Source organism: Dermacentor variabilis, chromosome 6 (genome assembly GCF_050947875.1).
Source record: "Dermacentor variabilis isolate Ectoservices chromosome 6, ASM5094787v1, whole genome shotgun sequence".
NCBI lineage: Eukaryota > Metazoa > Arthropoda > Arachnida > Ixodida > Ixodidae > Dermacentor > Dermacentor variabilis.
The window spans coordinates 43,328,349-43,351,285 of NC_134573.1; the positions used below are offsets into that span (position 1 = coordinate 43,328,349).

General features: G+C 49.6%; 1 protein-coding gene across 2 annotated transcripts in view; it reads left to right on the plus strand.

The window, feature by feature from the left end:
* Positions 1-22,937, plus strand: part of LOC142584141 (glutathione S-transferase 3, mitochondrial-like) — a 59,469-nt gene that overhangs the window by 18,034 nt on the left and 18,498 nt on the right. Inside the window, exon 4 of one of the 2 annotated variants that reach the window (XM_075694314.1) lies at positions 16,157-16,214. The exons of the other annotated variant lie outside the window; for it this stretch is intronic. Coding sequence (XP_075550429.1) covers positions 16,157-16,214 — 58 coding nt within the window. The remainder of the gene's footprint in view (positions 1-16,156; positions 16,215-22,937) is intronic. 2 annotated transcript variants of the gene reach the window in all.

Sequence of the window (22,937 nt, forward strand, 5' to 3'; positions counted from 1 at the left end):
ACAAATGATACAGGAAGCGATCCCCGTCGCTTTTCTTTTAGCTCGTCCGCCCCCTCTGGAGTCTGCGCCCTTGTCGCACGCGCAAGTCGCCACTGCCGGGTCGCCCCGTCAACCAACCTATCCTTCCTCGTAGGTAGCCGTTCGGCCACCACCAGTTCCGTTACGCCGACCAGCCCCCACGTTTTCCAATCCATGGCGCACTGCGGACAATCGCCCTATGTTATTCTCGCGGCTATGAAAGACATGTGGCACGCTACTGTCGCCGTCGCCCTTCTTTTCCAACTGAGGCCATGCGCCTGTCTACTCACGATTCCAGACGCTTTAACAGCTCAGTGCGGCTACAACGATCCTCTTCGACCGAAAGCCTGCCATCAGCTAGTCGCCGATCTCCGTCACCCCGACGTCGCTCACTGTCACCTATGCACCATCAACCCTGCCCTTCTGACGCGGAAAACTAGATGCCGCAGTCCCCGAGGCACGAACTGCGTCGGGCGTCAAAAACTTCAAGTCCCCGAATTTGTCCAGCAAACCTTATCGAAGTTTTTGTGGATGGCTTTCGTACCCTTGCGCTTGTGGACACTGTTGCTGCCGTTTCACTGATAGATATGAAACTTCACCGCTTGCTAAAGAAGGTTACCGCGACGTCAAAAGGATTGTCCCTCTGTACCGCTAGGGCACACCATGTTCAGCCGTCAGCGGCCTGCACAGCCCGCGTCGTCATTCAAAATGTTGTGTATCTCAATGATTTTCTTCGGCTACCGGCCTGTTAGCATGATGCGGTCCTCGATTGAGATTTTCTCTCTCGCCATCATGCAGTTATTGACTGTGCTCGTGCCGAAGTGGCGTTTCCTGCGGTGTGTTCCGCGTCGTCTGAACCTACGTTGGTGAAGTTGTTTGTGGCCGGCGATACAAACATACCACCAAGTTTTACAACCCTTGTCCCCGTGTCCTGTGCAGGTGTTAGGGATTCCATAGTTCTGTTTACGTCCTCCAAGACCGTTCGAGGCCGAAAGAATCTCGCATTAGCATTTGCCCTTTTCGACATGCCTAACGGCGCTACATCCTTGTTTGTTACGAATCCGTCGCTAGTTCCCTCAACCTTACTCCGTGGAGAGTGTATGGTCACAACTCAGGCATTCGACGTATCATCCATGTTCTGCCTTGACGACGCGGAAACTTGCAACTTACTGCCTTGACACCTTCTACTGGTACACCTGATCACCCACCTTTAAGCATGTTGGCACCACCAACGACGAAGTTGCACAGGCACACCATGAGAAACTTCTTGCACTTTTGCACCAGTTTTGTGGCTCGTTTGGTTGCCAGAAGACGTCATTAGACCAACCGCACACTGTTCTCCATCCGAGTTACACCGGCACCCAAGCGCCTCTGCAACAGCGCCCTTACCGCGTATCCCCTGCTGAGCACCGTGAGATCTCCCAACGAGTCGACGACATGCTTCAGCAGGGCGTGATTCAGCCGTCCTGCAGTACGTAGTCGTCGCATGTTGTTCTTGTCAAGAAAAAAGACGGCTCAATTCGCTTCTGCGTCGATTACCGCCGATTAAACAAAGTTACGAGCAAAGAAGTGTCGTTGTCTGCCACGCATCGATGATGCCTTGGACTGCTTGCAGGGGGCCGAATTCTTTTCATCACTAGAATTAAGGTGCGGCTATTGGCAGGTGTCTGTGGAACCATCCGATCGCCCGAAAACGGCCTTCGTAACTCCAGATGGGCTGTACGAATTCATCTCCGTCGTCTGTAGGAAATATTGAGCTGTTTGACGCGCGCAGGACTTCAGCTTTATATCATGAAATGCCGGTTCGGAGCTCATCAACTCACCATGCTGGGTCACGTAGTCTCGAAGGACGGCATCCTTCCCGATCCGCAGAAAGTTCGTGCTGTGGCTCTATTCCCGAAAGCTATCACTGTAAAAGCGCTTCGCAGCTTCCTTGGTCAGTGCTCATACTTCCGTCGCTTTGGGAAGAACTTCGCTTCCATAATATCACCACTAGCGAAACTGCTCACCGGCGATGGCCATCTGTCTGGCTGGTCGCTGGCGTTAGATGAGGCTTTCGCAACATTAAGTCGTCTCCTGACTTTGCCACCCATTCTACGTCACTTCGACCCTACCGCTCCAACCGAGGTACACACGGATGACAGCGGGATCGGACTCGGCGCTGTACTTGCCCAACGAAAGCCGGGCTTCTCTGAGTACGTAGTTGCATTTACAATTCGTTCCCTCACTACGGCAGAGTGCAAGTACTCGGTTACCAAAAAGAATGTTTAGCAAGTCTTTGGGCTTTGAAGAAATTTCGCCCTTACTCGTATGGTCATTCGTTTGATGTCGTCACCGATCACCACTCGCTGTGTTGGCTGGCTTCATTAAAAGATTCGTCGGGTTTACATGGACGCTGGGCGCCCAACGTTTACAAGAATTCGATATTCGCGTCATTTACAGCTCAGGACGCAAGCACGCCGACACACTTTCCCGTTCACCCGTGCCTTCTGACGTTGCGCCTGTTTCCCTTTCCGCGACTTCCTTCGCTCACATCAATATCACTGACATGCCTCAGAACAGTGCAAGGACCCTTGCAAAACCTCGTTGATGAACGTTCTCTCTACGCCTTCGGTGACAACATCGCAGCGGCTCTCTCGTGCCCTTCATCGTAAAGTACCTCATTATGCTCTCCGGGTAACCATGTTGTACCGCCGCAACTATCAGTCAGGTGGTCGCAGAACGCTTCTTGTTATACCTCGACATTTGCGCTCCGACCTGTGCACGCACTTCCACCCACAAAACATGCGCACTGGCGTTTTCAAAACCTATGATAGACTTCGCCAGCGATTCTACTGGCGATTCTACTGCACGCACACGTCCGCAAGTACATACGTTGCCGGATTGAGTGTCAACGCTGAAAATTAACTTGCCACACGCCTGGCCCATTGCAACTTTTGTCGTGTCCAGCTCGCCCGTTTGATAGAATCGGCATAGACCTGTATGGGCGCCTTCCTTCCACCCATGCAAGCAATCAGTGGAATATTGTGTCCGTCGACGATCTTACTCGTTATGCCGAAACGGCCACTCTCCCAGCAACTGGAACTCGTGATGATGCCTTATTCACCTTGCGCAGCTTCTTTCTTCGCCACGGCGCGCCACTCGAGCTGCTTAGTGACCGAGGCCGCGTGTTTCTTTCGCAAGTCGTACAAGAGCTTCTCAGTCAGTGCAATGCTATTGCACTGACTGAGAAGCTCTCGTACGATGAATACATCGCACCACTACAAGCTATCATCCGCAGACTAATGGTTTGACGGAACGCTTCAACCAAACACTCTGAGATATGCTCTCCATGTACACAGCCTCCGATTATTCTAATTGGTACTTGGTGTTTCCTTTCGTGACATATGCCTAAACGCAGGCATGCAAGCCACCCCTGGATTTTCCCATTTCTTTCTACTGTACGGACGGGAGCCTTCTTCCACACTGGATACGATACTCCCATACCGCCCGAATCTATCCGAATACCGCCCAGCCTCAGAACTCGTACAGTGTGCCGAAGAGTACCGCCAACTAGTACGCTCATTTACATCCGTGACACAAGGTCTTCAAAAAGAACGCCTTGACCTGGCTATGTATATATATATATATATATATATATATATATATATATATATATATATATATATATTCTAAAGCGAGCAAAGGACAGAGCAGAAAAGCAGTAAGAAGCGTTCGCAGCGTTTTTAAACAAGAGCAGCCCAGGCAATCTCGAGCTCGCACCTCGCCGAAAAACTGGTGATGTGGCTGCAGAGCCAAGCATTCCTCTTCACTACAGCTACCCTCATCAGAAAAAGGAGCCACCATGACGACTCATGGTGAACATAGTATCCGTTAGTCGTAATAAGGCTTCAGACGCTGTACGTGCATGGTTTCACGGCCGCGGCAGAGTTGGTTATTAGGAGGCATGGCATGCTCGACGATATAGTTCACAGACAATGTCGGCGCTACAGCACGGTCAGGTCCTTGATATTTGGAGACGAGCCTGGATGAGAGGCCAGCAGGAACAGCTGGAACTCAAAGCCACACAAGGGAGTCTGGAAGAAAGTGGCAACGAGGGTGGTCATCGTCATGTTGATATTTATGTTCCCATTGGTCGACGGTTATAATGGAACGGACGAGCTGACGGCATTCCTTGGCATGACCGGCAGCTTCAGAGATGGGCGTCTTCAAAGATGCGTCGGGTCGGTACGGAACAACGGTGCCAAGTTTGGTCGAAGGTTCACGGTCATGCAAGTGGAAGAATGGGGAAAAGTTTGTGGTCGCCAGTGGTGCAGTGTTGTAGGCGTACGTGATGAACGGCAAAATAAGCTCCCAATCAGTGTGATCAGAGGCGAGTTATTCGGAGAGCATGTCGTCAAAGATGCGGTTTAATCTTTCCGTCAAACCATTAGTTTGAGGATGGTAGGCACTGGTGGTGCGATGGACGATGCGACTTCGGCAAGGAGCGCGTTTACGACTTTGGAGAGGAACACACGTCCTCTATCACTCAAAAGTTTGCGAGGTTCGCCATGACGGAGACTGAAGTTTTTCAAGAGGAAGGATCCTACATCACGGGCTGTGGCAGCAGGCAGAGCGGCTGTTTCTGCGTACCATGTCAAATGATCGATGGCAATGACTATCCAGGGAATTCCAGAAGTTGTGTTCGGAAGAGGCCCGTACAGGTCAATGCCATAGCCATCGAAGGACTTGGCAGGGCACGGAAAGGTTTGGTGTGGACCAGAGACATGCTGAGCAGGAACCTTGCGGCGTTGGTAATGAGGGCACAATCGGATGTTTTTGCTCACAAAGGAGTACATGCCACGCCAGTAAAACCTGCGCGAAGTCGGGCGTGCATCGGGATCACACCCGCATGTGCACACTGTGGGTCAGCGTGGAAGGCCGAACCGATTTCATCACGGAAATGTCGACGAGTAACCAACAACCACTGGCGGCCGTCAGACACGTAGTTCCGGCAATAAAGAAGGCCATCCCACATTTCGAAGTGAGAAGTTTTACGGTGCAAAGCTCGAGAAGAAGGGGGAAGTGTCGACGGGTTTGAAAGGAAGCGGAGGGGAGCGCTAATCCAGGCATCCTTTCGCTGCCCCGAGCTGTGTTGCGGCCTGCTGTAAACGAAAGTACCTCGTCATTGGCACACAGGCAGGCAGTGCTTTCGATTAACACGGGCGAACGGGAAAGCGTCTCGGCATTGGTGTGGCGGTGGCCAGACCTGTAGACAACGCGCACGTCGAAATCTTGCAACCGCAAAGCCGAGTGAGCTAATCGACCTTAGGGGTCCTTCAACGTGGACATCCGAAGAAGCGCATGGTGGACTGTAATTACGCAGAAGGCCTGGTCATAGAGGTAGGTTCAAAATTTACCAAGCGCTCAGATTTCGGCCAAACGTTCTTTCTCCGTAACGGAACTATTCATCCCTGCTTTGCTGAGGGTGTGGTTTGCGTGTTCAACGAGGTGCTCGTAGAATCCAGATTTGCGCTGCGCGAGCACAGCGTCAAATCCAACATTGCTGGCGTTGGTGTGCACTTCGATCGGAGCTGTAGGGCCAAAGTGGCGCAGTATGGGTGGCGAGGTTAGTAGACGGCGCAACTCTTCGAAGGCATTTTCACAAGCGGGCGACCAGGCGTAAACGCTTGAGTCACTCCGTAGAAGCTGGTTCAAGGGAATGGTGATGGACGCGAAATTCCGAATGAAGCGGCGAAAGTAAGAACAGACGCCAAGGAAGCTGCAAAGTTCTTTTATAGAGGAAGGTTTGGGAAAATCAGCAACTGCGCGGAGCATGGCGGCTTCAAGAAGAACACCGCCTTTAGATACTACATGGCCAAGGATGGTGATCTAACTTGCGCCAAAATGGCATCTCTTCAGGTTGAGCTGAAGGCCGGCGTCAGATAAGTACTGTAACACTTCCTCTAGGCTACACGGATGGGTGGGAATGCAAAGGCACGTCTTCCACTTGAGACCACGCAAAGGGTTGTTCATCACGAGCTCAAATGTTGCAGGGGCTTAGCAAAGCCGGCAACAAAACGAAATTCATATAGTTAATCTGGTGTTACAAAAGCCGGTTTAGGTTGGTTTTCTGGTGCCATGGGAACTTGCCAATAGCCGCTGCGCAAGTCGATAGAAGAGAATAACTCCGCACCGTGGAGGCAGTCAACGGTAGCGTCCATTCTGGGTAGAGTGTTATATCTCTACGAGTTATGTTAAAACGGAGGTAATCGACACAGAATTGAATCGGTCCTTCCTTCTTAACAAGAACAACTGAAGATTCCCAGGGGCTACCCGAACGCTGGATGACGCCGCGCTTGGGCATGTCAGCTACTTGGTCGTCGATAACACGGCGTTCTGTCGCGGATGCGCGATATGGTCTTTGTCCTGGTGGCAGGCTGGTACCGAGTCGATGCGATGACGAAGAGTTGACGTGTGGCGCAACGACACATGCTGGCAGTCGAAAGAAGAACGGAACTTGTCGAGGAGGCGTAGAAGCTGGGCGCGCCGTGAAACAACGTTTCGGCGATGGAGCTATTTAGAAGATCGGGCGAAGTTGGCTCTTGAGCGGGGTTGCAGGCCAGCCCGGATACCTCATGAGTGGTTATGGAACCAGTTGGCATGTCAGTGATGGTAGCAGGGTTGACACAGTGGACGCGGCCAGCGCACTCCCCCTAAAGCAAAGCGAAGGGGCAAGATAATTGGTTGGAGACGAGCACTCTGCTGTCGCCGGCATGAACTTCTAAAAGAGCGAAATGCAGCGGGGAACATTGGCGACGGAGAGAAGTGGCAGATGGCATAAAAAGCTCGCTTGTATCAGCAACAATGTTGCATGACACCGTGGCAAGGGCAGAGAAGTGCGGTGGAATTGCGACGTCTTCGGCAACAAATACTTTATTTTCCGCTGCGCAAGCGTCAGGGAGCGGGGCGTCACAAAGCATTTGAAATTCCACTTCAGCGCGAGAACAATCGATGACGGATTTAATTAGAAGAAAGTCCCAGACCAATATAATATCGTGAAAACAAGAATAGAGCACCTAGAATTGACGACGTAGAGCAAACCGTTAATCACAGCACAAGCACTGCACAAAGCCACAGGCATGATAAGGTCTACGCTGGCAGTACGAAGGGATAAGTTTGTCAGTGGCGTCGTAACTTTTCTGAGCAAACGGCAAAGCTTGGCGCTAACTGAAGCTGCGGCACCAGTATCGACGACGGCGAGTGCAGCGGCGCCGTCCACATATACGTCAATAACATCAGTCGGAGAAGAACGAAGGCTTGGTCTTTTCACGGATGACGCAGTTTCTGCCTCTGGAACTGCGACGATTAGGTTTCCTGCTCCGGGGTAGAGGTACGACGACGCATCGGCGAAAGCGAGCGGCGTCTAGGCAGTGGCGAAAGGTGGTCAACGATCGGACTATGAAGACATCTGGCCGGCGTTACGAGATGCATAGGACGACACGGACGGTGACGCATATGGAGCAGGGTCGAAGCTATGGCGGTAAGCTGGTGCGCGGCGGCGGCAAAATGGTTCGACGTGGCCAGGTACACCACACACAAAACACAGTGGCCGGTTGTCGGGAGTGCGCCATTAACCACTGCTGCGTGGGTGCCTCGGCTGAATGAAGCGAGGAGCTGCATACAGCGGCAAGGCTGATGGGCATAGCGCAACGGTCTGGAGGTTGTGGCCGTGGGAGAGCCTCAGCATAGCTGAGCGGTGCGTTCACCTAGGTATAGGCAACGGGAGTGGGTGCCAGCGGAGTCTCGCGGGCACTAGGCAGAGCTGGGCAAACTCGCTCCTGTATGACTTCGCGAAGCTTGGCAGGCAAAGTAGAGAATGGTTGAAGAATCAAGATTTGGGCGAGTTAGTACTGATTGAACATCTTGAAGGGGCAGCGCAAGACGACAAATACAAAAGGCAGGAAATAGACAAGGCAGAGGATGGTTCCCCGCAGTGGACAGCAGCGAGAGCTGGCGAGCGACCTTGGCATGAACGAGCATCTTTACCTGGTAAGGCACTGAGTCAATGTCAGGAGCGGTGGCCACGCTCGAGAGAGTTTCGTCGGACGCAGATGGGCGCTACGTACGAAGACGCTATCGACGGAGCTCGTCGAAATTCTGGCAGAGCCGAATGAATTCAGAAACAGTGCCAGGGTTTTTTGACGGCCGTACATGAAAGGCATCGTCGAAAATTCCCTTCATGATATGACGCACCTCGTCCGCCTCCGCCATCGTTGTGTTGACACGCCAACGGAGATCGACGGCGTCCTCTATGTAGCTGGTGGACGTTTCACCAATTTGCTGGGATCGTCTTCGGAGGCATCGTTCAGCGCGATGCTTGCGCATGCCCGGGTGGCCGAAAACTTATGAGATGCTAGTTTTGAAGCTAGCCCACATTGGAAATCTGCTTCGTGGCTTTCAAACAACAGCTTGGCAGCACCCAGTAAATAGAAGATCGCGCTGTTGAGCTCCAGGAGACCATCCCATTTGTTGGTGGCGTTCGGTCTTTCCTACGATTCCAGCCAATCTGCAACGACTTTCTCATCAGTACCGCTCAAGATGTCAGGATCTCGCTGACGCTGGGCACCGGCACATACGATGGCTGGTGAAACCGGTGGAGATGTCAGACTAGTGTTGTCAGGCATGACGGGCGGCAGACTGCGGCTACGTAATTTCAGATTGGTCGAAAACCGCAGAAACCTCGACCAAAATCTAAAGCGAAGGAACGGACAGAACACGAGGCCAGCAGGCAGCGTGTTAGCCAAAGCAGCCCAGGCAATCTCGAGCTCGCGCATACCCAGAGAACTAGCGATGTGGCTAGTTATATATATATATATATATATATATATATATATTGTTGCGGTGGAAGGGAAGGAAGAAGTTGGATTGGACGAGAGGAAGACGACGTCTGGTAGTTGCCTGAGCGCCATTAACCTCACTTGTAAATATACATTATTTTACACTCGTGCGCCTGCTTTCTTCCTGCAACATTTTGGTGGAAGGTGCGGGGTACAATCACGGAACTTCGCAGCGGACGTCGTCTACCTGCCGCCACAATGGCAAATCAACCGACACAAGCGACAACGCCTCAGCAGCCCCTGCCAACAGTCATCCTCACTCATCCGCGGGACCCAGGGACATTTTGTGGCACGGGCAACGCCGACGTCGAGGACTGGCTTACGATGTACGAGCGAGTGTGCGACAACAACAGGTGGGATCCAACAATGATGCTAGCAAACGTGATATTTTATCTAAGAGGAACTGCAAAGCAATGGTACGACACACACGAAGCTGACCTAACGAGCTGGGATGTCTGCAAAGAAAAAATGCGGGACCTGTTTGGCATACCTGTCGCTCCCCTGCTGGCAGCAAAAAAAGAACTTGCGTGCCGCGCTCAGACGTCCACAGAATCGTATGTCATGTACATACAGGATGTGCTGGCCCTCTGTCGCAAGGCTGATGACAACATGACCGAGGCAGACAAAATTGGTCACATACTGAAAGGTATTGCAGACGATGCATTCAATCTCCTGATGTGTAAGGATTGTGCCACTGTCGATGCAATTGTAAACAAGCGAAGGGCAGCCGCGTCGCTCAAACTTTCGACCGATTGCCCAATACCGCCGCGACATCTTCTTGCGAAGACCCGTTGCGGTTCCTTCAGCCCGCAGGACCGGAAGATATCACGCGCATCGTTCGCCGTGAGCTTGAGGCCATGGCTCCAGCTCCAGTTCGTCCCGACTGTCGGGAAAGCGTGCCCGCTATCTCCCTTATACAAGCGGTTGTTCGGGAGGAAATAGCAAGTTTGGGCATTCCCTCTCTCTGCTCGGTCCGCCATACAAACACCTACCAGATTTCTCCAGCCGCTCGCTCCCAGACGCGAAGCTTTCCGCCACCCCGTCGCAACCCAGCTGACTGGCGCACAGCGGATGATAAACCCATCTGCTTTAATTGTTCCGGTATTGGACACATCGCCCGTCATTGCCGCAACCACTGGTCGTCTCCGAGTCACTACCGCCAAGTACCAGACAATCGCACTTTCTCGCACTATACGCCGAGTAGGAACATCAACGCGGACAGTGCTCCGCCAAGATCTAGCCGCTCCCCGTCTCCACAAGGTCTTAGGTCCCGTTCGCCTCTCGTTCACCGCTCTTCGTCCCCTTCTGCAACCGGTCGCTTCGCTTCGGGAAACTAGGCGGTGCAGCTTCCGGAGGTAAAGCTGCAACTACGACCCGGCCCACAAATCCTCTGTTGACCCTGCCTACATGTGGAAACCTACTGGACATTGAAGTTGATGGCGTTCCTGGTAGATCTCTCGTTGATACAAGAGCGCAGCTTTCAGTTATGAGCGCTGCTCTCCGCCGAAGGCTCAAGAAGGTTCTGACACCCGCCGTACTGGGCACTGTGCGAGTCGCCGATGGGAGTACTGTACCTGTCCTTGGAATGTTCACAGCACGTGTGAGCATTGGTGGCCATTATACCGTTGTTCTATTTATCGTCCTTGAACACTGTCCGCACAACCTAATTCTCGGCCTCGACTTCCTTTCGAAACACTCTGCCCTCGTGGCGCTTCTGCGTTCACTACCGTCACCTCAACAGGATAACAAAGAAGGATGTTTATCCCCTGCCTCGCATTGATGACGCTCTTGACTGCCTTCACGGATCCCAATACTTTTCATCAATTGACCTTCGCTCCGGTTATTGGCAGATTAGCGTCGATGAGATGGACCGCGAGAAAACCGCCTTCATCACACAGGACGGTCTGTACCAATTTAAAGTCATGCCCTTTGGATTATGCAATGCGCCAGCTACATTCGAGCGCATGATGGACTCTCTCTTGCGCGGCTTCAAGTGGTCTACATGCCTCTGTTACCTCGACGATGTGATTGTGTTTTCGCCGAACTTTGAGAGCCATCTGCGGCGCCTCACAACCATACTCTCCGTGTTTCGCAGGGCTGGCCTTCAGCTAAACTCCTCCAAGTGCCCTTTCGGTCGTCGTGAAATTAACCTGCTCGGCCATCTCGTAAACGCCGCCGGAATCCAACCTGATCCACAGAAAGTTCACGCCGTGCGAAATTTTCCTGTACCTTGTTCCACAAACGATGTACGTAGTTTTCTGGGCTTATGCTCTTATTTCCGGCGATTTGTGAAAAATTTTGCCGACATCGCTCACCCTCTCACTGACTTTCTTAAGAAAGACGTCTCTTTCTCTTGGGGACCTCTGCAGGAGAAAGCCTTTTCTACCCTTATTGAGCGGCTTACAACTTTGACCCTTCGGCGCCCACTGAAGTACGAACTGACGCGAGTGGTCATGGCATCGGCGCTGTCCTCGCTCAGCGTCAACAGGGCCAAGACCGTGTCATCGCTTACGCTAGCCGCCTTCTTTCCACGCCCGAGCGAAATTACTCCATTACTGAGAGAGAATGTATCGCGCTCGTATGGGCGGTCGCGAAATTTCGGCCGTACCTTTTTGGTCGGAGCTTCTGCGTCGTAACCGATCATCACGCTCTCTGCTGGCTCTCCTCTTTGAAGGACCCAACTGGACGACTTGCACTTTGGGCCTTGCGTCTACAAGAATATACATTTTCTATTATGTATAAATCAGGGCGCCTGCATAAAGACGCTGACTGCCTGTCCCGCAATCCCGTGGATCAACCGGACGATACCGATGCAGACTCGGACATCAGTGTTCTATCCATCTCCGGCTTCCTCCATATTGGCGACGAGCAGCGCAAAGATCCTGTTCTTCGAACACTTATGAACGCCTAAGCTCCTCGCCCAATGACCAGTCCCTCCGGATGTTCACCTTGCGCGATGGAACTTTATACCGTCGTAGCGTTCGTCCTGACGGCCCGGAGCTCCTCCTAGTCGTTCCCAAGCACCTTCGACTAGCCGTGCTCCAGCAAGTTCACGATGCTCCTACTGCGGGATATCTGGGCATCACTCGTACATACGACCGCCTGCGGCGACGCTTCTTCTGGCCCGGCATTTATCGCTCTGTGCGACGTTATGTCGCTTCTTGCGACCTGTGTCAGCGCCGGAAGACGCCTGCTATGCCTCCCGCTGGTTTGCTGCAACCAATTGATATCCCTACAGAGCCCTTCTTCCGGGTGGGCCTAGACCTCCTTGGCGCCTTTCCAATTTCCATCAAAGGAAACAAATGGATTGCTGTAGCAACCGAGTATGCCACGGGATATGCCATCGCACGAGCGCTACCAACCAGCTGCGCTACAGATGTCGCCGACTTCTTACTATATGACGTCATCCTGCACCACGGCGCCCTTCACCAGTTGCTGACGGATCGCGGCCACGACTTTCTATCCAAGGTCGTCGACGATCTGCTCCGCTCCTGTTCTACAGAACACCAGATTGCTACCGCGTACCACCCTCAAACGAACGGCCTCACCGAGCGACTCAATCACACGCTAACTGAGATGCTGGCCATGTACGTTTCCGGCGATCACCGCGACTGCGACGTCGCTTTACCATACATCACTTTCGCATACAACTCGTCCCTTCACGACACTGCCGGATTTTCACCATTTTACCTGTTGTATGGCCGCGACCCCACCTTGCCCTTTGACATGTTGCTACCTTCCGCAGTACAATCACCCAGCACTGGTTACGCTCGCGATGCTATTGACTTAGCCGCCCAGGCCCGAGAAGTCGCCCGTCATCGCCTCGCAGTCTCGCAAGCTTCTCAAAAGCGACGCTGCGACCTTCGGCACCGAGACTCCCATTTTTCACCTGGTTCCCTTGTCCTTCTCTGGACACCTTCACGTCGCGTCGGCTTGTCGGAAAAACTACTTTGCCGTTATTCTGGTCCGTACCAGACCTTACGCCAACTGTCCGACGTGACATACGGGATTGCCCCAGTCGGTCAGCCTTCAGTGCCTCCCAACGTCACCAGCGATGTTGTTCACGTCACCAGGCTGACGCCCTATGTCCCCCCATTAAATGATGCTATATAACTTGCCCCGGGACGGAGCTACTCCGCCGGGAGGGTGATGTTACGGTGAAGGGAACGAAGAAGTTGGATTGGACGAGAGGAAGACGAAGTCTGGCAGTTGCCTGAACGCCATTAACTTCACGTGTAAATATACATTATTTTACACTCGTGGGCCTGCTTTCTTCCTGCAGCAATACATACATATATATATATATATATATATATATCTGGGCTCATGATAAAGACCCTTGGTGGTTGAAAGTGGCCCGGGACTCCCTACTGCCATGTCACCACTAGAACTTCATTTGTTGTTGGCCGTTTTGTCTCAAAAATAATTTTTGTTCTCTTCTTCTCATCACAGAATTGACCCGCCGTGGTTGCTCAGTGGCTATGGTGTTGGGCTGCTGAGCACGAGGCCGCGGGATCGAATACCGGCCACGGCGGCCGCATTTCAATGGGGGCGAAATGCGAAAACACCAGTGTTAGATTTAGGTGCACGTTAAGGAACCACAGGTGGTCGAAATTTCCGGAGTCCTCCACTACGGCGTGCCTCATAATCAGAAAGTGGTTTTGGCACGTAAAACCCCATAATTAATTTTTTTTCATCGCAGAATTTGGGCATTCAAACGGTAGAAACTTAGGAAAGGCGCTTTTTTTTCTTTCCCCCCTCCCATGTGCGGCGTACGTGTATCCAATTAAATCTCTTGCTTCTTTGTTGATGCTGCCGACGCTTTTAAAAAATTACACATTTTGGGGCTTATCTTGTTCCCACAACGATAATCGTCATGAGTTTTGCCCGCATTTCCTTTTTTAACGCTGCAAGCCCGGTACTTCCAAGTCACGAATCGCTCGCGCGTTATCAGCATGACACAGCATTCTCGACAGCAAAGTAGGAAGCGCCGAGTTCTCAAGAAACGCAAGCAAGGAACATGACGTTACTGTTTCCAACATACATACATACATACATACATACATACATACATACATACATACATACATACATACATACATACATACATACATACATACATACATACATACATACATACATACATACATACATACATACATACATACATACATACATATTTATTTCAGCAGCTCACATGTTAGATATTTCGTGCCCACATAATCGCAACTCGCTTGACGGTGGGTCACGCCAGACAGGAGGCGTTAGCTCGCTCCTTTGAAGGCAGAAGTACAACATATATATCCATGGAGCAATCATCTTCAAAAGTACACTAATCTTTGGCTGCCTTAGTAGCGAATAAAGAAAACAATCGGTTTAATTTTTGGCTTGATTGCTCTCCCGTTATTTCTCCGGTATCTGGTAAAAAAATTTAACGAAACATACCTAAAATGAACACAATATTTTCATTGTTTACGAGACAAAAGTGAAATTAATGATAGCAACACTTACATTAAAAACACAATGCCAACAAATATTTTAGCCAGAAAGCAATTATGCTTTAATTTGTTGTTTGGCTTCGTGTTGTGAATGTTCTCCAATGATTTCTTTGGTCAACTGGTTAAAATAAAAAGGAACGTAACATTCGCAACGCCTTTTACCGTAGTACGCATATATGTGCAGTAAATTATAATGGTATGTTTTACTAAGCATTTTCGGTTTACTCTGTATTATTTAGTGAAGATTCGAGAAAATATCGCGCAGAAGTATCGCTTGCAAAAAACACATCCGGGAAAGTTCCGACACCTGTAATGTTACTTCTTGCGTTATTGTCTGAACAATCATAAGCAGTACCATACGATGTCCTTGCAAATATCCTAATAACTTATCCTCTCGATCGACTTTCGTCTGTGTCCAGGAACCATAAACTGAAATACCATATTTGAGCACTCACTGGCCCAGAGCACTAAAAGCTAACCTTCGCAACTTAAGATGGGCGTTAAATTTAAGCGTGTGTAACTGTGTTGCTACTGTTCGTAAACGTTTCATTACTTACTCAATGGGAACATCCCACAGCATACGCTCGTCCATATGAACTCCAAGGTACTTAACAGAAAGAGATAACGGCAGACACACGCAAGAGCAAGATAGAACAAGATAAGCATTGCGAACCATGTAATTTAATGGGCAGGTCTAGGTTAACAGCCTTATGAGTATTTCTAAAACATATCAAGGTAGTTTTTTCATTGTTTAAATATATTTGGTTAGCATTTACCAATCAACCACACGTATTCTGTCCTTTTGAAGTAGTTTTACGGCCTCTGAATACGATTCGTGTGAAGTCGTGTAACGTCATCAACACATTGAAAGCTTGCAGCATTCAGTTGTATATTGGCTATATCATTCACGCAAATGTTAAATAAAAGAGGTCCCGGAACAGACCTTTGAGGTAAACCATATCTAATTGATGTAAAATCACCATATGTTTCTTTTATAGAAACAACATGCAGACGGTTTGACAAATAATTCGAAAATAATTTCGAATAACGACCTCGGAAACCAACACGTTCTAGCTTGATAACATGATGTTGTATTCTATTGTTTTAAAAGCTCTTGTCAAATCTAAGAAAAGCCCCAGCATAACACTATATTTATCAATGCCTTTACATATAAAATCGTTACATTCTTCAAGTAGGTCAATTGTACTTCGACTACGTGTAAAACCGTGTTGGGAAGGAGTCAGAATATCAAATTTATCGCAGAAGGATATCGTGCAAGTGTAAAGAAATTTATCCATTATACGCGTCAACACGTTGATTATTGCAATTGGTCTACAGTTATTTTCATCTAGTTTACTACCTTTCTCATAAATTCGTCTAATTACTCAGGTCTTTAAACATTTCGGGAGTATGCCTGTTTCGAAATAACCATTCAACAGAAGTACGTTTTGTAGATGAAGGAAATTGTACTTTGTCTTGGGCTCTTATTCGGCCATAACATGCGGGTTTATTGAGTGGAAATGCGTTAATCAACTCCCACAGGCCCCTTGCATTAATGAATGGTAGAAAGCAAAGTTTGGAATCATGTGTTCTTGGACAAATATACATCCCAAAGGGTGCAATGTTTTACGAGTGTAGCATACAATTTCATTGCATTGCTACTACGATACCTTTATCTGGGTACTTACAATTTGTATTTACTCTATTCATACAAATTACGCGCCTTATCTAAATGTGGCGTCTATTGCTTGCCTCGTGCAGCCTCGAGAACTACCCTCAGTTCTTGATGACGCTGTTCCTCGCTGGATTTGAGTTCCCGGTGAGTGCTATAAACCGTCACTGGCGCAGCGGAATAACAAGTCTCTGGTACTACTGCGCGCGAGGTAGTGGGATTGATAAACCGTTGCATTGGTAACGTTTTGACGCGACCGCAACGAGGAAATTACTTTTATACGAAGGCATCCTGAAATCAAAAGTTTGAAGATAGCTTCTGTTGTCTGGATTGAAGATGGAAAAAGAAAATTAAGGACATTGAGCGGAATGAACTCTGAAGGGAGGTGTGGTGACGGGCAGTTCGGTTGGACCATTTCAGTGTATAGACTCCGAGGCTTCCGGGGCAGTGCATAGACTTCGAAGACATAGAGAAGATAATAGCTCGTTCTCCAAGCGGTGCTCGCATTCTCCCCGGGGCTGATCGCAACAGGCTGCGACAAAACAGAATAAAAGCATGAATGTTTCGTAGGGTACGGAAAACATTGATACATATTTTCTTTCCTTTAAAACTTCATTTCTGTCGGCGTCCTCCTCATCTTTCGTCCTTATAAGGACCCACTGTTAGCAATTAAAACAGCACAACCGCGACTGTGCGAGGTTCAAGGCTCCGCTGCTAAAGAGACATCATAACTTGTTTCGTCACTGACTGCGTGTGGTCTTAAATGTCACCGCTTTATACAGGCTGTGATAGGTAGCGGTCAGGTGTGTTGTTTGTGCTGTAGTTTGTGGCAGGTATGCTTTCCTGCTGTCCTTCAAACAACAATATACTGGGCATAATTCTTAAACTAAACAGATCGGCCACAGTTGGGCGCGAAGTCAGCGCCGGCAATGCCTCTCCCCAGGCTCTTCGCGCAGCTTACCGCAGGGATAGTGCATTGATGCATGCAGTTGCACGTGACGGTGTGATAGATTTGGCACCATATCGCATTTGCACCCCAAGCGGTCGCGCTGCAAGCCTGGATACCATAGCCTGCGCACTCGTCGGGTCGCCAGTACCTGGTGAGCGGACGACAGATACTCGACGCGTCTGGCAGAGCTAAGAACAGTGAATTCTGCCCCTGGTACAGCAGCGCGATCGCCTAACGGGTCAAGTGTAAGGGCCCTGAGGCTGTCAACCTTTTTAATAATGGCAACATTTATGCGCGCGCACTTGGCAACATTATGTTTCCGCCATCATTGTAAAGAATATACGTGCGTGTGAGCCCAAGATGAGCGTAGAAAAGTTGTTCGTGGGATACAGGCGCTATGCTACAGATTTCGTTTAATGGACTGCAGGGCCCTCACGTACACTAAGTGTCTTCCCCTCATAGCCTCTAAAACAAGCTTCGTTTCCCGCATTGAAATGGGTAGAACACCTTGGCATGTTCCTGCGCCTGCACGATGAACGCGTCGTTAACTACAACAAAGCAAAAGCAGCGATGCAGAGAGGCCTTGACTACAGGAGCTACAACTTCTTTGTCATTCAGGATTCCGTCAAAGCAAACTATTAGGAAAAGAGCCATGTAAACCGAGGAGTGCAGCATGCTGCGATATCTTATGTGCTGGCGTGCGCGATCCTGCGAGACCACAGTACAGCGAAAGTGTGACCTCGCAAAATCAAGCGTATTCGATCACATGATCGGTTCAGCTTCTCGCAGTCACCGTTACCCGGCATCTCACCCTTTCCCCGAGAGAGAGAGAGAGAGAGGGCTCTTTATTAGAAAAACAGAGAATTTTGCCGGCGCGTATGTAACCGCTGGCATGCTACTCTGTATAGGGATGGGGAATGGGATTAAAAGATTCCCGAAGAGAGTGGGAGAAAACGAGGATAAAAATATATATGAAATGTCCGAGTGGACCTGATACTAATATTTACAGGTGACATGGCGGGTAAATTAGGCTTTTGTATAGAAGGATGCAATTTTTAAAGCTTTCCTATTTGACCAATTTCAGTCAGGTATTTGAATAATAAATCCAAAACCCGTCGCTGTTTTGAAGGGCCAGGCATTGGACCTAAGATGCTCGGTAACGTTAACGGTTCGTGGCAAATCGTGTACATTTGGTGCTCAAAAAATTGTCTCTCGTCGCGGTACGCGGGGCATTCTAGTAATATGTGCTCAATTGTCTCTAAGTTGCGACAGTTATCACAGTATGGGTTAGTGGTAAGTCCTATGCGGTACAGATAATTGTTCGTATATGCCACGTTCAGTCGAAGACGATGGTACAATGTCTGTAAGTGTCGAGGAAGTTGTGGAATTTTCGGTCTCATTCCTGGGTCAGTGTAACGTAGGAAGTTGTCTTGGTGAAGCGGCAGATTCAAGATGCGGTCTTTTTCTTGATAGGCATGTTTTTTTGCCATGTTTGAAGCGTCGGCTTTTGTAAAATATGTTCTTTTGATTTCCCCGAGGAAGGTGACTGTTGTCCCTTACACGGCTTGGGCAAATGCCGCAGATGATTACGAGAATGTAGTAGCTCATATTGGCCAAAAACGGATAACTGGGCGTGTATGCTGTTCATATTATTTTAGATATATCGGAGGGACTTGCAATTAAAGCTTCTGCATTTACCTGTTACGATTATTGTGAAACACGGGCGAACGGTCTACACGCCTATTTCGCGGCCGAATTCACATGTGAGCTTGGTGCACTTGCCAGCATTACGGCTGAAACTATATGTGCAGACACCCCTCTTGCAATGTGGCACGAAGCAGCATGTCGGCACGTCGAATTTCGTTACAGAAACAGCCGCGAAAGAACTTCGCTGAAGCCCATCTCACGACAATTGTCGATGGTACTGCATTTAGCACTGAATAAATATAGCGACACAACGCATTGCCACCGTAGAAACGAGTTTTGTATTAGGCGTTTATTGCAGTGGGATTCCTCTTTCGCGCGTCCTTAAGAACAGTCAGCGCCATCTAGTGCCACCACCGCGAAGCCTGCGCATTGCCTCCAAAATACATGGCGCACCGTGCGCGTCATTGGTGCGTCACGTCACGCAAACGGCCTTCTGTCTCGCGAATCTTTCTGGACAAGCTGCACCATGTTGTGGCATTGTCGGGAAGTTCGTGCGTGGCTTCCGAGACAAGAACTATGGCGCGCTGGTGCCTGCGAACGCTGAGAATTGTTCCCTCCCGTTACACTGGCTAACCGCCCTGTCTTTGCTCCTCTTTTGTCTCTCTCTCTGTCTCTCTCAGTGACCCAAGTTGGCGAGCAGCAGATTAAAGAGTGGCACATACCAAGTGCATTCATGGCGCAGCTCAAGAAAATGTTGACGTGAAAGGCTCTCATTGAAAAGCGATGCATACCCAGCGCATTTGTCGCACAGCCTGCTAAAGCGGGGGGTCGCCGTCCGTGAGTAAGCCTTGTGACCTGGGTTGGATTCTGCACAGCATCGGATAAATTTAAGGGATCTTTTTCGTCAATGTTGCACGGCACATTCTGAGTGACACATTCCTGGTTACCCAAGATGGCGTCAAAGACGTTCTTTAGAGAGCAGCACACACCTACTCTAGCATACCCAGTGACTCAAGTTGCCATGAAGTAGGTTCATTGGAGGCCAGCACAGACCGAGTCGAACATACCTAGTGATCCAAGTCGGCATCGCATAATTTCTTCGAACAGTGGTGCCTACTAAGTCCAGCATCTTAGCCATGCCAGCGTGAAAGACGTTCATTGAACAGTGGCACAGGTGTACACATTGCTAGATAATCAGTGACCGAAGTTGACTGGACGGTTGGTTTCAAACCCTGTTCCCTCATCCCAGCAGCACGATGCGCTACCCATCTGACCACGGACTGCCCAGTGACCCACGTCGGTGGGAAAGCGGTTACACACAAACATACATAGATACAAACAGATGGCCCTCGGAAACTGCGTGAAGTACGCTTAGAATGCTAACGCACCAAAATGAGTCTGGTGGCCACATGCCGCCAACCTCCCAATAAGTGGGTGTCCTTGCAAGGGTCTCGAACTCCCGTAGTTTCCGAGCGCGTGGGCGGGTGGGCGCTTGCACGTATTACGCCAGTAGGCACCCGGCAGTAGCACTGATCTGCCTTCCATAGCAGCGGCGGATGCTCGGCTGCTTCACCGAAGCTGTGTACATGGGGCTCCCAGACACCCTGTCAAAGAAGTATAGGGCCCCCTTTCAACATGAAGGATTATAAACAGCCAAGTACCCTGTCTTAATAGATCTCTATACAGTAGAAAAAAGCAGTAGGCTTCCGGTGCCACCACGAGTCGTACCCAGTACCTCCCACATACATACGAGGTGGACGCTCCACCCTTTCACTATCACTGCGGTTTTTCGTTCACGGCCTCGTAGATAGGAAAGCAGCGACAGGTACACTGACACGCAGATGCCAGATCCTGTAGTGCCTGGAGGCACAATCCCCGAGCCGCGCCGACGAGCCGACGAGCGTCGCCGCCGTTGCGGCAGTGGGAACGCATGGCACCTAGAACGGCGTGTTTTGTTAGCAATCCACCTAGAACGGCGTGAAGGTGGTATCAGCCGTGCGGCTGATACCACCTTCACGATGGGAAGGAGTGGTAATTTGTGTGTCTGTTATCAGCCACTTCACACCCTGCCGCGGCAGAATCGCTGTGTAAGGAGCTGTCTCACGTACGGCATTTGTCGCGCACGTTTCTGAGTGGCTCGACTGGCATGGCTAAGTAGCTATTTGTGCGGCAGAGGCCGAGTGAAAATCTGTTTCTACGCGTGGATGTTGTGCTCTAAGGGTTCTTTGGCAATTTGCCGAAGGACACACAGGCTACGCCTGCTGCGAGATTCCAAAAGCGTGGGTGAATTAGAGTCACACCTTCAAGGCTCATAAGATAATTAGAGAGGCGAGCTCTTAGTTACTACAACGAGCTAGAAGCTATTCCCAACTGTTTCTATTCCATTTCTGCCACTTACCACAAACCAACTATTGGCGGCGCACGCCCTCTATGCGCAGCCCGTGCGTTAGTGCTCGTTTCTGATTATCTATGCCTTTTTCGCCATCAGTCCTCCGCTACTGGTAAACTTTTTTTTTCGAGCGGCGCCCACTTCGTCGCGACGTCATAAAATCGCAGAAAGTCACCGCATCAAAGTGACGTATATGCACTAAATAGCCTTTAATGTGCCGGCCAAGCCTGCCTAAATTGAAAGCGAAAACTCATTCGTCTCCTTCGAAAAACTGGAGAATGGGGGTGCTATGCAGGCAGGCCAGAGTTTGGAAATACTCATCTCCGCGAGCTCTCGAGACGCCCTTAGATGGATATCAATGGATACCGATGTTATCGAGACATAAAGTTCAACTCTCGGCATGCCTGCAGTTTCATTCGCTTAGCTAGATTTATTCTTGGGTTATCATCACTTACGTTACCATCATCAGATTTATTCTTGGGTTATCATCACTCATCATACGTTACCTCGTAGGCGGCCGAAAGAGGAGGAATCAGGCGGCCAAACCGTCAGTGCCCTCTTTCGTTCGTTTGTCGTTCCACTTAGTACATTACCTGTGCAAGTAAGGTATAGAAGATATGTTTTCTGGTGTATTTTTATTAAGCACTTTATGGTAGTTTATCAGCATTTGAAGATGTAGATTATGTGCACTAAATGTGCTTTAAAATAATTCGCCATTTATTAAATTTTGCGTTGCATTGCGAGGGAATGGTGGATAGACAGATACTGTCCGAAAGAGGAGACACGTCCGTGACTAGGCTTAGAAAGGCGGGGCAGGTTGCTTGCGCCGATTGTGTAGATACATACGAGGGTCTTTAGATAAGTATGGTAAAAATACAATAGATGGCGCTACAATTCTGTTTTTCTAAAGGCAGCGCGCAAGAAGCACCCTTCGTACGACGGCCGAACTTGTTTACGCTGGTACCGAGAGTTAGTAAGCTTCTGACAGCCATTGCCACTGAGCTGTGTGATTCCCGCTATAATGAAATAAGGTGAATTTCTAGCAGTGATAAAACCGTCTTATTTAAAGCACTGGACGGTTGCCCAAATAAAGCCGAGTTGTGCGAAGTCATCACTAAGCCCATTTACTACTGTATAAATGGATTCAAACATGGCCGAACTTGGACGCAAGTTGAAGCACGTCCTGGGCGTCCAATGGAGGTCGCGACGCCAGAAAGGGTATCGAAAGTTCATGGAAATATCATGGAAGACCACCGAGTGAAGGTACGCGACAAAGCTGGAATTGTAGGCATCTCGGCAGATAGAGTTCACAATATTCTTCATGAGAAATTGCAGATGAAGGAGGTCTGCGCACATTGGGTGCCGCGACTGCTGACGATCGACCAAAGGCGCATGAGGGCAGACATCTAGAAGCAGTGTTTGTCGATGCTTGATCGCAGTGCGCAAAGCTTTTGGAATCGATTTGTGACAATTGACGAGACGTGGATACATCATTACATTCCAGAGTCTAAACAACAGTCAAACCAATGGAACGGGCCTAATGAATGGGCCCAATGAATGGGCCTAATGAAGCCGAAAAGGTGATGGCGACTGTATTTTGAAATTCACGAGGAATAATTTTTGTAGAATACGTACAAAATAGCAAAACGATGAAAGTACCATATATGGAACACTCCTAGATAAAGTAAAAATAGTGCACAGAACTACCTGAGTTAGCACGGAAAGAACTCCTCTTTCACCAAGACAATGCTTGGTGAAATAGCTTGCTGCAATGTCTGAATTGCACGAGTTAGCTTCGAGTTTGTGCCTCATCTACCCTATTCTCCGGATTTGTCCCCATGCGACTATTTCCCCTATCCAAACCTGAGGAATTGGCTGGGTGGAA